Raw genomic sequence first — 12,191 nt, forward strand, 5'->3', positions numbered from 1 at the left:
GAGGGAGGGGAGTCCTGTGTCCTGTGTCTTCAATGCTGAGACACCAACTCTGTGGACAGAGTAGCCACTGAATTCTTTGGCTCCAAAGCTTTAATTGTCAACCTTCCTAATGCTGAAACCCTTTAAGACAGTTAGTTCCTTGTGCTGTGACCCCAAACATAAAATTATTTTCACTCTTATTTCATAACTGTAATTTTGCTACTGTTGTGAGTCATAATGTAAATAATTTTGGAAATAGAGGTTTGTTGAAGGAATTATAGCCCACAGGTTGAGAACCATTGCTATAAAAGATATTAATGGTTGATTTTTAATACCCAGAACCTATCATACAAATCCATCTAAATCTCTCTCTCTCTCTCTCTCTCTCTCTCTCTCTCTCTCTCTCTCTCTCTCTCTCTGTGTGTGTGTGTGTGTGTGTGTGTGTTGGTTTGAATATGCTTGGCCCAGAGAGTGACACTAATAGTGTGAGACCCCGACTTAAAGTGTCTCCCCCAAGCTTGTTTTCCCTGATCTCCAGGTCTATGATTCAACACGCTTGGTCTTGTGTGTCTCTGCGGTTGGACGAGAGGAAAGCTTACGCACTGCTTTAAAAAGATTTTTAGTGGCAGCTTATGATCAGGACTTCGTAATTTAATATCTGTTTCTAACTCTGAAACTAGTTTGTTGCAATGTGGAGCTACCAGAAGTATGTAAGTGTCAAGAGTTAGCCAGGAAAAAAAAAAAACAGAAGCATTTATTAAAACTTTTGCTTAATTGTCTGAAACCTGGAGCAGGGACTTGCAGCTCGTGTTCCAAGGGAACTGCGGATTCCAACGCGTAAAGGTGCCACTTAAGGAAGCCCAGCTGAGCTCCCACGCTAGGTAGCTGAATTCACCCAGGAAATGTGGCAAGCGAACAGCCAATCAGGCCACTCTGAGTGCAGAAGTGATTCGTCGGTTCCAGAGCAGTGGGTGGGTCCTGCAGCTCCGGGCGCGGCTCTTGCCTTGGGTCCCGCGCCCCCGCCTCTATCGCGGCTTCCGGCGGGAGAGCGCCCCGCTGCTTCCTACGCTGCGGATTGGACGGCTGAAGCCCCGCGCCTCCACAGCTGCGCTGCGTAGAGAAGGAGGCGACAGCAGACCTCTTTGGAGGACAACACAGGTCCTGCCCTCTTTACCCTCCCCTGTCCCCAATCCCACTGCCCTGGGGACCTGCCTAGCGCCAGAAGGTCAGGAAGGCACGGTCCGCCACTGCTCCCAGACCCGGGGCTGGTTTCTGCCGCTTCCAGGCTCTTCCCCCTCCCTTCGCAGCCCTCAGGACTGTGGAGGCACTGGTTGCTAGGTGCAACCTTTTGATATTGTCGTCTACAAAGTTCACTCTGGAGAACAAAATCGCATAAAGAAACTTAACATTTTACAGTTTTGTGTTTGGCCTGTATTCATAGCTGCCCTCAGCTACAGGTTGGACAGGTCTGAGCAGTTAATGAGTCAAACTTTTGACCAAGTATTTATGTTTGATAAAAGATCTCTATTGGAGATCCTCTATTGGAAAACTGTATTTATCTCCAGATCTTTGACATCTTTCCCATGTTTACATTTTTTGAGGCAATGTATAGAACTAACATGCTTCTACCACATTTTTGTGATTTATCATGATTTATCATTTCTCTTTCTTTGCCACGCTTTCCTACTGCCAGTGTCTTCCAAACTTTAATCTGCTGTTTTGTCTGTTTTTGTTGTTGTCGTTGTCGTTGTTGTTGTTGTTGTTGTTGTTGTTTTGGGGTTTTGTTGGTGGTGGTGGTGGTGGTTTTCTGTAGCTTTAAGTAGTGCTGTTGACACCAAAGCATGAACAGGTGAACACATACACACTGCCTTAGATGAAGATATTAACTCCTCTACTATCAGCTATGCCTAAACATTTACATTGAATTCTCATGCATTTAACAAGTATTGAGACACTGTTGTTGGCATCAAGAATACACTGAGCAAAACTGAAAATGACTCTGTATTAAACGTACCATGACAGTAGGATATTGAGAGAAAAACAGAAAATATGAGTAGTAAATTTCTAGTGTGTGAATTAAGAAAACCACAGACTCTGGTAAATGATATCAACAGTGAGATCGTGGAAACAGCCTCAGTTGGAAGAGTGTGATTCCAAATAGGGTAAAATAAACAGACCCGGGGTCCAAGTACTGCACATAGCACTGAGGAGAACATGGCTGTCACGGGTGCAGTTGTAAGAGTAAGACGGCTTGGGCTTTGAATCGGCAGTAAAGCATCTGCCTAGCATGCTTGAGATTCGTGTTAAATCCCCAGCATTTCAGAACAGTCGAGGGGGTGAGGGAGTGAAGGGCGGATGCTTACTCCAGGATCCCTCCGCTGGAGCGTGCATAGGCCTTTGAGTTCAGTATTAGTGCACAACTGGATCTTAGGATTCTGGATCTCAAGGCTGGGTGGAGACGGTGGAAGCAGAGAAATAGAAAGCAGGGGAAATAGTGAGGAGTAACAACCTGAGGACAGCCTGATCTCAGTCCTTCAGGCTTCTGCTCTCTTTCCTACAAAATGCCCTTCTGCCAGACTCAACACAGTGGCTTATTCCTCTCTGCTTTTGAATTTGTCCTATACCCTGGAGCTGGAGAAGATGGGTGATTTTCCCAAAGTAGAATATTGGAAACCTGGGCCAGTCAATCACCTATAAAATGAGATCAGTAACAGTTTCTGGGGGGCTGGTGAGATGGCTCAGTGGGTAAGAGCACCCTACTGCTCTTCCAAAGGTCCAGAGTTCAAATCCCAGCAACCACATGGTGGCTAACAACCATCTGTAATGAGATCTGGCGCCCTCTTCTGGAGTGTCTGAAGACAGCTACAGTGTACTCACATATAATAAATAAATCTAAAAAAAAAAAAAAAAACAGTTTCTGTCGCAGGTTATGGAATACCAATTATCCATGTAAAGTGCACAAAGCCATGTCTGGTACTCAGCCTGGTACTCGAGTGTTTTCTGTTATTTTGCCTTATATTTTAAATATATCACTATATATTTGTTATTATAAAAGCATTTGGGATTTAGAAACTATCCCCAAACCCTGACGTATTTGCCAGGCACATGTTCAGCATTTAGTTGCCTGAGACAGTAGTATTTAAAGCCAGTGTAAATCTCCCCTTTACACGGTCTAGCTAGGTTACTAAATATATACAGGATGAATTAATAAATATTGCCAAGTATACCAAGAACCCTAAGCCACTCATTATTCAAACTCCATACCCACACGTGGCCTGGACAGAAGTCATCAGTATCCATCAGTCTATCATTAAGTGATCCTGGTTTTATCCTTTCAAGGGGCATGATCTCCCCTCTTGCTTCTAACAGCATCTGTGCACCGTCAGGAGCATATCTTGGTATGTGGTGAATGGTGGCAGCTTGATGCAGGAGAGGCAGATAGTGATTTTCAGGACACAGTGAAGAACAGCTGTTGCACTTCTGTTTTACACTTCAGTGTGCAACATAAGAAAAACTGCACAGGTAGGCAGGGAGCTGCCGGCATTTGTGGTTTGCACCTTGACAGATTTAAGTGTGCACAAAAGGTATCAGAGGGAGGCTAACACTATTTTGTGGAGGGTTTTTTTTTTCTGAATGTTGAAATATCACATTTTATATTAAGTTGTCCTCTCCCAGAGAGACTTTTCATTTCTGCGGCATGATTAGAGGGTGAGTGATAGGGTCAGACAAACCAAGAGGAGAACTGAGCAAATAAATAAAAAGTCCTCTAACCCCACTTTTTTAACCATCTCTAGTTTTTCCTTCCATGACTGTGGTGTGCACAACGTTGCCCAATAATAGCTTTAGTTGAGGCCAGTGCTTATTATATACAACGGAGAAAGGTTCTAAAGTGTATTTTTTTAATTATTAATTACAGTTTTGGGAGAGAACTTACAGTCATTGCCTTCTTCTCTTGTTTTGTTTTGTGTTTTTTTTTTTTTCTTTGCAGCCTTCATTCATGTTCTGAGACGACTGTCACTTGCAACCATGGATCCTGCAGTGTTAATGGAAGCCATTGTGGAAGAAGTGAACTGTCCTATCTGTATGACCTTCCTCAGGGAACCTGTGAGCATCAGCTGTGGCCACACTTTCTGCCACAGCTGCCTCTCTGGACTCTGGAAGCTCCCAGGAGAGTCCCAGAACATGAGCTACACCTGTCCCCTTTGTCGAGCTCCTGTGAAGCCAAGGAAACTCCGTCCCAATTGGCAGCTGGCCAGTGTTGTAGACAAGGTCCGTCTGCTAGGCTTCTGTATAGAAATGGGACTAAAGACCGATGTGTGTGATCTCCACAAGGAACAGCTAACCATGTTCTGCAAGGAGGATGATATGGTAACCTGTGAGACCTGTAAGCAGTCCCCAGAGCATGAAGCCCACAGTGTTGTACCCATAAAGGATGTTGCCTGGGAATATAAGGTAAATAGTAGAACCTGGCCAGGCCAGCCTGTCCTCTGCCTCTCATCTGGCTCTCTCTATATTAGATGCCTGTCTTTAAAAGCTGATCCCTGGCCCCTGGTAGCTACAGATCCTTACATCTAATGTTCTGAGCCATATCTTTTCCTTCATTCATGACTCTCTTTGGTTTTCTTCTCTCCCGTTTTCCTCTGTGTCCCATCTTGAGTCTTAACATGGAAATACCTAACCAGGATGTGTTTGCTATTGAGCTATTGAAGTAACCCCTTGGTTTCAGATGGAGTTGTAGGTGACTTAAATGAGTTTACATGTGATGACTATTATTTATTAGTGAAGAACCTGCAAGCTTGCTTTACCACGACCATGTATAGTTTCTTGGCATTAGCTGAATCATTTTAACCTTTTCATTTCATAAACACAACTCAGGCCGAGTAATTTTGGATCATGATAACATTATTTTTGGAGCAAGAAGGGATCATAGATGAGTCACTTCAGATTGGTTGGCCAATTGCCAGGCATGCTTATGTATACTAAGCATGTGTTAATTCTCACAGTATCCATATTATCAGGTCTTTTCTGACTTTCAGTTACGTTAGTTAAAGAGAGATGTCTTAGTTAGGGTTTCTGTTGCTGTGAAGAGACACCATGACCATGATGACAGCAAGTCTTATAAAAGAAAACATTTAATTAGGGCTGGCTTACACTTCAGAGGTTTAGTCCATTGTCATGGCAGGAAGCCTGGCAGCATATAGGCAGATCTGAATCTGAAAAAGGAACCGAGAGTTCTACATCTGCATTGGAGGGCAACAGGAAGAGAGGGTGACACTGGGCCTGGCTTGGGCTTCTAAAGCCTCAGAGTTTGCCCCCAGTAAGACACTTCCTCCAACAAGGCCACTCCTACTCCAAGGCACGCCTCCTAATAATGCTACTCCCTATGGGCCTATTGAGACATTTTCATTCAAACCACAAGAGAAGAAAGGATGGAATAGGGAGCTTATTCTTTGTCTCTTTCCCACACTTTGGGGTAAGTCATCTCCATCGCGTACACTGTTTGTCTTAACCACTGATCAGCTGCCAGCTGCCACCTTGCTCTTTTCCCAGATTAAAATGTAAGAATATATAGCGACTTCTCAGAATCAGCATTCTTCTCTACAGGACAGATTTCTAACAGTAAAAGTATATATACTTTTCTTTGTTTTAAGAGTGCAGAACAAGGGGATAGCTTAGCATTTTGACATACAGGCTAAGAGCTTGGTTAATTCCCAGCGCTGTCATTTACTAGCTGGGTGGCTGTGGATAGGTCACTTCCTGGGCCTCAGTTTTCTTGTCTATAAAATGGTAATGACACCAACATCCAGGGACTGTATTTATATCTGTTGTTATTCTTGTTGCTGTCATCAAGTCCCTGATTAGAACCCACATAAGGGAGGAGAGGTTTATTCAAAAGAATACAGGTTGTTGTGTTGGGGAAGTCACAGTGACAGGAGCAGTAGCAACTGTTCGTGTGATATATGTAGCTGGGAAGCATGAGCAGGAATGGAGACCAGGCCCTAAAACCTCTAGGTCTGCCACACAGTGACCCACTTTCTCCATCTGAGCTCCACCTCCTAAAGTTCACTCCAACCTTCCCAAAGACCATCACCAGCGGAGGATCAGGTCCAGGTCTTCAAACGCATGGACCCGTGGAAGGAAGACTGTTCCCTCCCAAACCCCAGCAGTGTTAGTGTATGTGTAATACTTGAGCCATATCTGGTACTTTATAATTCTTTAACAAACCAAGTGACCGTTATCAGAATGAAAGGTAATAACTGAGTACTTTTGTCTTTCTGGTAAGAATATTTTACATTATTTTACATGATCCTAGGAAAGCCTCTTACCTTTATTGCGTATCTGAACCACCCAGGGAGCTTGCTAAATTCCAGTTCTCAGTTGATATGTGTAGGGTAAGGCTCAAGCTTCTGCCATGCTGGTATTCCTGGCTTTGGACCACACTTTCAACAGCAAGTTCTGGGAAATAATAGAGAACAGGAATAATGAGAGGAGAAATAGTCCTGGCTAGGAAAGTCAGGTTATATATCTTTATAGACGCTTGAGGACTGTGGAAGTTAAGATGACTCTCAACCCAGAAAGCCTCCCCACATGTCACATGGGCAGAGGCTGTGCCTTCTGTGGCAGTCCTTTTCCTCTTATGTTATCCCAACCAGCTGCCTGAGGAACATTGGGAAGCCCCTGTCAGCCTAGAGTGCTCCAGTGGCCTCCTGATGGGGCACACTCATGATCTTTCTGTCTCTTGCAGTGGAAACTCCAGCAGGCTTTGGAGCATCTGAGGAAAGAACAGGAAGAAGCCTGGAAACTGGAAGTCAGTGAGAAGGAACAGGCTGCCATCTGGAAGGCAGGTTGCACTTGAGAAGGGGGCTTACGTCATCCCTATCTTCTAGAGCCAACGGTGGAGTCTTCCTCATATCTGTGAGGCAGAGTGAGGGCCTTCAGCCTCCCTTTACCTAAGTCCAAATAACTTCTCAGGTCCAGCTTATAGCTTTGGGATAGCAGTAGCCTCTGATTTCATATCTTCACGTATGAGGAAGGAATGGCGCCTTGCACACATGAGCTCATAGGAGTATAGCTTATAGAGTGGTAATCTAACAGTTTCTGCCTCACTTTCCTGAGTGATGGCACAGCTGCTAAGACTTTGGTTGCCTAAATATTAGGAACCCCCCTCAGAAATATATTTGAAACCAATAGGCATAAAACTCTCAGAACTTTTGGTCAATGTGATCTAAAACAATATATTAAACATACACACACACACACACAAACACACACACAAAACCAAGAAGAAAAACTATCCAGCAGTCTTGTTAGCAACCATCAGTGTAACCATCTGACTGTTTCTGAAAATGAGAGCTAGTCCCCATCATGCCAAGATAATATGTACCAGGATGGTGGTGCATGCCTAAAAGTCAGCCTTGGGAGGCAAGGGCAGAGAACTGCTACAGTCCAACCTGGTCTACATAGTGAATACCAGTCCAGGGTGGCAGGGGCTAGACACTGGAGCCCTGTCTCGAGAAGAAAGAAAGAAGATACCCTAGATTCTGTTGCAGTTGATAAAAGTAGTGCAGACAGATTAGAGGTCACTCATCCAGACATCCGAACTGAAAGTGCTCCCAAATCCAAAGTGTCTTATAACCAACATGCTGCCAAAAGTAGAAGGAAGTTTCACTGAATAATAGGTTATACTCAGAATGCAAGCACACTAAAATTATTTTACAAAATTACTTTCAGGTTCTCTGTATATGAAGCATGGATGAATTTCATGTTCAGAGTTGGATCTCATTGCCAAAGTATCTCTTGATATTATGTAATCTAAAATCCAGAAAAGTTCCAAGTCTGAAATATTCTGGTCCCACTCGTTATTTGTAAGAAAATTCGCTACTTATGAAAGGACCAAAAATAATGCCCTGGGGCCACGGGGAGTTAGGAACAGAAAAGTTACATCCTTTGTCTTTGCCTTCATAACACCCAGAACATGGCTGTACCAAAGCATTTCCATAGGGTGTGTGTTTGCACACGTCAGTGTGCTCCATCCCACATGACCCTTACCCCAAAAAGACCAGTGCTAATCCAGTCTTGACTCCAGACACAGATGGAAAGACGAAAGCAGAGCATCCGATGGGAGTTTGAAAAATATCGGCAGTTATTAAAGGAAAAGGAGCTGCCCTGCCAGCAGGCAGAAGAGGAGGCAGCTGCAGCTCAGGCTAGCCTCGAGCAGGAGAAGGGAGAGACAGCAAACAAACTGGAGTTAAGGCGCGAGGCGATCATCCGGCAGAGCCAGGTCCTGTGGAGCATGATTGTGGAGCTGGAAGAGAGATCCCAGAGACCTGTGCGCTGGATGCTGCAGGTGAGCAACAGCCTTCCCTGGGATGCCTGAGCCAGAACTGGAGACGGAGGCTCCAGGGGAAAGTATTAGCTAGTTCTTCACGGACCCTATCATCATACTGTCCACCAGCTGAGGACCCTGTCTGCCTTCAGCTGACACATGCTGCTCTCATCCTGCTTGGGTAAAAGACCTGACCCTTCATTTTCTCATAGGCCAGAAGTAGGAGTACACCAGGTACTTACTCTATAGCTTGACAGCATTCTAGTCCCTTCCATCCTGGTCATCTTGAGATGGAATCTGAAGGTGTTCCATGGAGCCAGGTCTGCTCTGCTGTCCTCCCATGAGCTTCTCCCCACCTCTAAAGTCTGTGTATCCCTGTGAGAAAGCCCCTCCCAGAGTTTACGCCTGTCTAGTGTCTCTGACGCACTGCACACTCATGGGCTGCATTTTTTTTTTCTCCTAGGGTATTCAGGAAGCCTTGAACAGGTACGTTCCCATCCCTAGAGACTCTGTGAAACCCTACACGAGATAGAGAGGCCTGGCCAGAGCCAGGGATGGAGAAGGAATGTAGACTGAGTACCTACAGAAGGCAGATGCTCACTGTCTTACATTACATTGGTGAAAGATTTGTCTCCTTTTTTGCACTTAATTGAATTCATTTCAGATTTTTACCAATAAGAATTTTAAGTAAAGCTGAAGTATGTTACTTCATGTAAATGGTCCAAAAATTTGATGTGTGAAACTTCTAGCTCAGAGCATCACCCTTTCTCCTTTGTGTCACATCTCTTTCTCTCCCTCTTCCTCTGTCCCAATATTTAGCATTCTCCCGAGAGGAAGCTCTGAGCATTCTTACCTCTCTGTCACAAACGGTTTGAAACTCAACAAGCCAGCTATGCCACCTCTGATTTGCTGGCCAGGGGGGATCTAAGTGACTGGCTCTGGCCAAGCCCCTCCTCATCAGACTAAAGGAAGGAGGCTCCCAGAGCAGAGCTAAGAGTCCCAGATCCAAAACACACCCTCTTCTGCAGGAGCGAGTCTTGGAGCCTGCAGCAGCTAGAGCCAATCTCCTTGGAGCTGAAGACAGATTGCCGTGTGCTAGGACTAAGAGAGACCCTGAAGACATTTGCAGGTATTAGATACTTGGAGACTGTGATGGGCAGTGGGAGGGACTCCACCCACAGAGGTAAAATGGCTCAGTGCAGTCTGGATGCTTCATCTAGCCCCACCCTACCCACTGCTGAGAACTCTGTCTTCATCAGAGGCATCCTACACTCCCCCTTGCTTAGCGTCAAGGTTACCACTAAGATCTTTTTCCCTAGTGGATGTGCGCCTAGACCCAGACACAGCTTACTCCCGCCTTGTCGTTTCCAAGGACAGAAAAAGTGTGCACTATGGAGTCACCCAGCAGAACCTGCCTGACAATCCTGAGAGATTTTACCGCTATAACATTGTTTTGGGCAGCAAATGCATCTCCTCTGGCCGGCACTACTGGGAGGTAGAGGTTGGAGACAGATCTGAATGGGGTCTGGGAGTGTGTGTGGAAAATGTTGACCGGAAGGAGGTGGTGTACTTATCCCCTCGCTATGGCTTCTGGGTGATAAGACTGAGGAAAGGAACAGAGTACCGCGCAGGCACGGATGAATATCCGCTCCTGCCCTTGAAAGTTCCTCCGCACAGGGTAGGAATCTTCCTAGACTATGAGGCCCATGACATCTCCTTCTACAATGTGACTGATGGTGCCTCCCACATTTTCACTTTCCCCCGCTATCCCTTCCCAGGCCGTCTCTTGCCCTATTTCAGTCCTTGCTACAGCATTGACACTAACAATACCACTCCACTCACCATTTGTACCCTGGGTGGGGAAGGCTAGGAGGGCCATCCTAACTTAATGGTACACATCATTGTTGGAGGATGCTTCCACCGATAAGCATCTCTGAACCCAGCTTAAAGCCCAAGGGCCCCTCTATCTGACCTTATGGTATGATGCTGTTAAAAAAAACTGTCAGTGCCTCTCACAGAAAAAAACAGTCCCAGTGAGATAAGCATTGTGATCCATGATGGAAACATGACAGTGGTGATAGGCTTTGTCCATTCTGGAGATCTCAGCCCTCCTCCCTGGTTCCATAATTAAATGGGTGCCAGTGATTAAATAAATGCAGACTCCAGAAAAGCTTTTAAATACAGTTTTCCACTGAGAGAAGTAATAATGTCCATGCCCAGAACTGATTGTCATGGTGAAACCAGGTAGAGGGTCCTTCAAGTGAGGCTTGCTGCTACCAAACAAACCCTAACCTCCAGGCTAAAGAAACACAATTTGTGCTTTTCCAGCACAGAATGCAGAACTCACCCAGGATACTTCCTGTATCTCCTTCCTGAGCATGAGGGTGGGTCTGTGCCCGGGCCTGTCTTTTCTCTAAGGGGCAGGATCAGAAACCTTAGGGGCCTTAGTTTTTATTTTTACTGTATGTATAAAGAAATTGAAACAGCCTTGTTTCCTACAGAGCTTCGGGAAGTAAGATTTTAAAGATTGTAAAATGATTTTCACATTAAAATGAAACAAAGTTGTCAAACTCAATTCACAGATCATGAGTCTGCCTGTCATTCATTAGATTTGGGTCTGAACCATGTCTTTGAGAGGATTTGGATGTCCTCTTTGGAAAGGTGCCTCTAATCTGGCTTAAAATAACATTATTCTACCTCATGGGTTTATGGTAAAGCCCCACAGTCCATCCAGTACTTTTGTTCTTTGTATAGAGGGGAGGACAAACAATGGATTCTTATTGTGGCAACCATCCTGCTTTGCCACGAGCAGACAAAACCTGCATAGCAGCACTTTGTTCTTTAGGGTGCCTCCCAACAGTCTAGGTACTCATGTCACAGTTCACGAGGGTTTACTGACACTGGACCCCAGTGGTATATTTTATATCTGATTGCATGTGTTTGTCCCTGAGTTAGAGTGAAGACTGTGAACTCAAAACAGAAAATAAGATAACAAGGAAGAAGAAATAGTCACCAGGAAGAAAGGCCCATCCAGCAGCTAGTTAGGGTTAAATTGGGATCTTCTGATGGCACTGGGAGAATATACATGGTTCTTGTAAATATATAAAATTCTCCTTGAAGATACAGGAAAGCAAAATGTGCAATGAGAATCGTACTAAAAAAAAAACAATTTAGGAGTCATATAATAATGAAAGGAAATTAAGATAATATATTATGTCATGGGAAAATGCACAAAAGGTGCCCACAAGTGACAAAATTGTGATGTGGGAGAATTGTTGGTTCTGCCCATGGGAAAGGACCGATGGTATGCTGCCTCTGTGTTCCCAGGACTCTATTCTACTGCACATACAAGTTAAAGGAAATTATTAAGCATATTAGAATATCATTCAGAACATTCTCACTAAAAATTGAAGTTTTATGCAAGCATAGTCTTCACGGCCTCATCCTGGACTCGGCACAGACAAGTGAAACAGTCTCGCTCCATACATCTCTATTTGCTAAGAGAGCTGTGCTGTCCATGGCACTCAGTGAGATGGCCAGCGAAAAATAGGAAGACTGTAAACCTGGGACGCCAAGGTGGCAGGGGTTTCCACTGTGCAGTTGTAAGATGGTCCTGACATCATAGGTGAGGAGCTTTTTCTATTGAAATGTAAAGCAATGAGAGAAGAGGGTGGCGTGGCATCATATGTCTTCCTGTCTGGGGAGCAGACAAATCCTGAGTGTCACCGTAGTGTTTTCAGAATCAGAAAACACAAATTAAACCATCTTGCTCCATTTCCTGTGCTCATCAAGGTTCTCGGTGTTAACAGAGTCTACACATGGTTCAGAATCGTCTGCTGACTTTCCTCCTTTAGAAAGTCTCTTTTCGCATTGCATGAAGAGGTGA

General features: G+C 44.8%; 1 protein-coding gene across 1 annotated transcript; it reads left to right on the top strand.

Annotated features, from left to right (window-relative positions):
* Window positions 1–1,001: 1,001 nt before the first annotated feature.
* Trim68 (tripartite motif containing 68) lies at window positions 1,002–10,886 on the top strand. Its single transcript, XM_021168115.2, has 7 exons — window positions 1,002–1,137; window positions 3,968–4,431; window positions 6,725–6,820; window positions 8,066–8,326; window positions 8,769–8,791; window positions 9,334–9,434; window positions 9,625–10,886. Exons 2-7 carry the CDS (start codon window positions 4,006–4,008, stop codon window positions 10,173–10,175), a joined length of 1,458 nt encoding a protein of 485 aa, XP_021023774.1. The 5' UTR covers window positions 1,002–1,137; window positions 3,968–4,005; the 3' UTR covers window positions 10,176–10,886.
* Window positions 10,887–12,191: the final 1,305 nt, after the last annotated feature.

The sequence above is a fragment of the Mus caroli genome, unplaced genomic scaffold (genome assembly GCF_978045245.1).
Source record: "Mus caroli unplaced genomic scaffold, Mus_caroli_1 scaffold_8, whole genome shotgun sequence".
NCBI lineage: Eukaryota > Metazoa > Chordata > Mammalia > Rodentia > Muridae > Mus > Mus caroli.

What these genes read in the sequence shown, in the direction of transcription:
- Trim68 (XM_021168115.2), top strand. Translation starts at nt 4,006, where the DNA reads ATGGATCCTGCAGTGTTAATGGAAGCCATTGTGGAAGAAGTGAACTGT. An exon ending in AACAGGCTGCCATCTGGAAG is followed by an intron (nt 6,821 to 8,065) that starts GCAGGTTGCACT and finishes TCTTGACTCCAG; the next exon opens with ACACAGATGGAAAGACGAAA. An exon ending in CTGTGCGCTGGATGCTGCAG is followed by an intron (nt 8,327 to 8,768) that starts GTGAGCAACAGC and finishes TTTTTCTCCTAG; the next exon opens with GGTATTCAGGAAGCCTTGAA.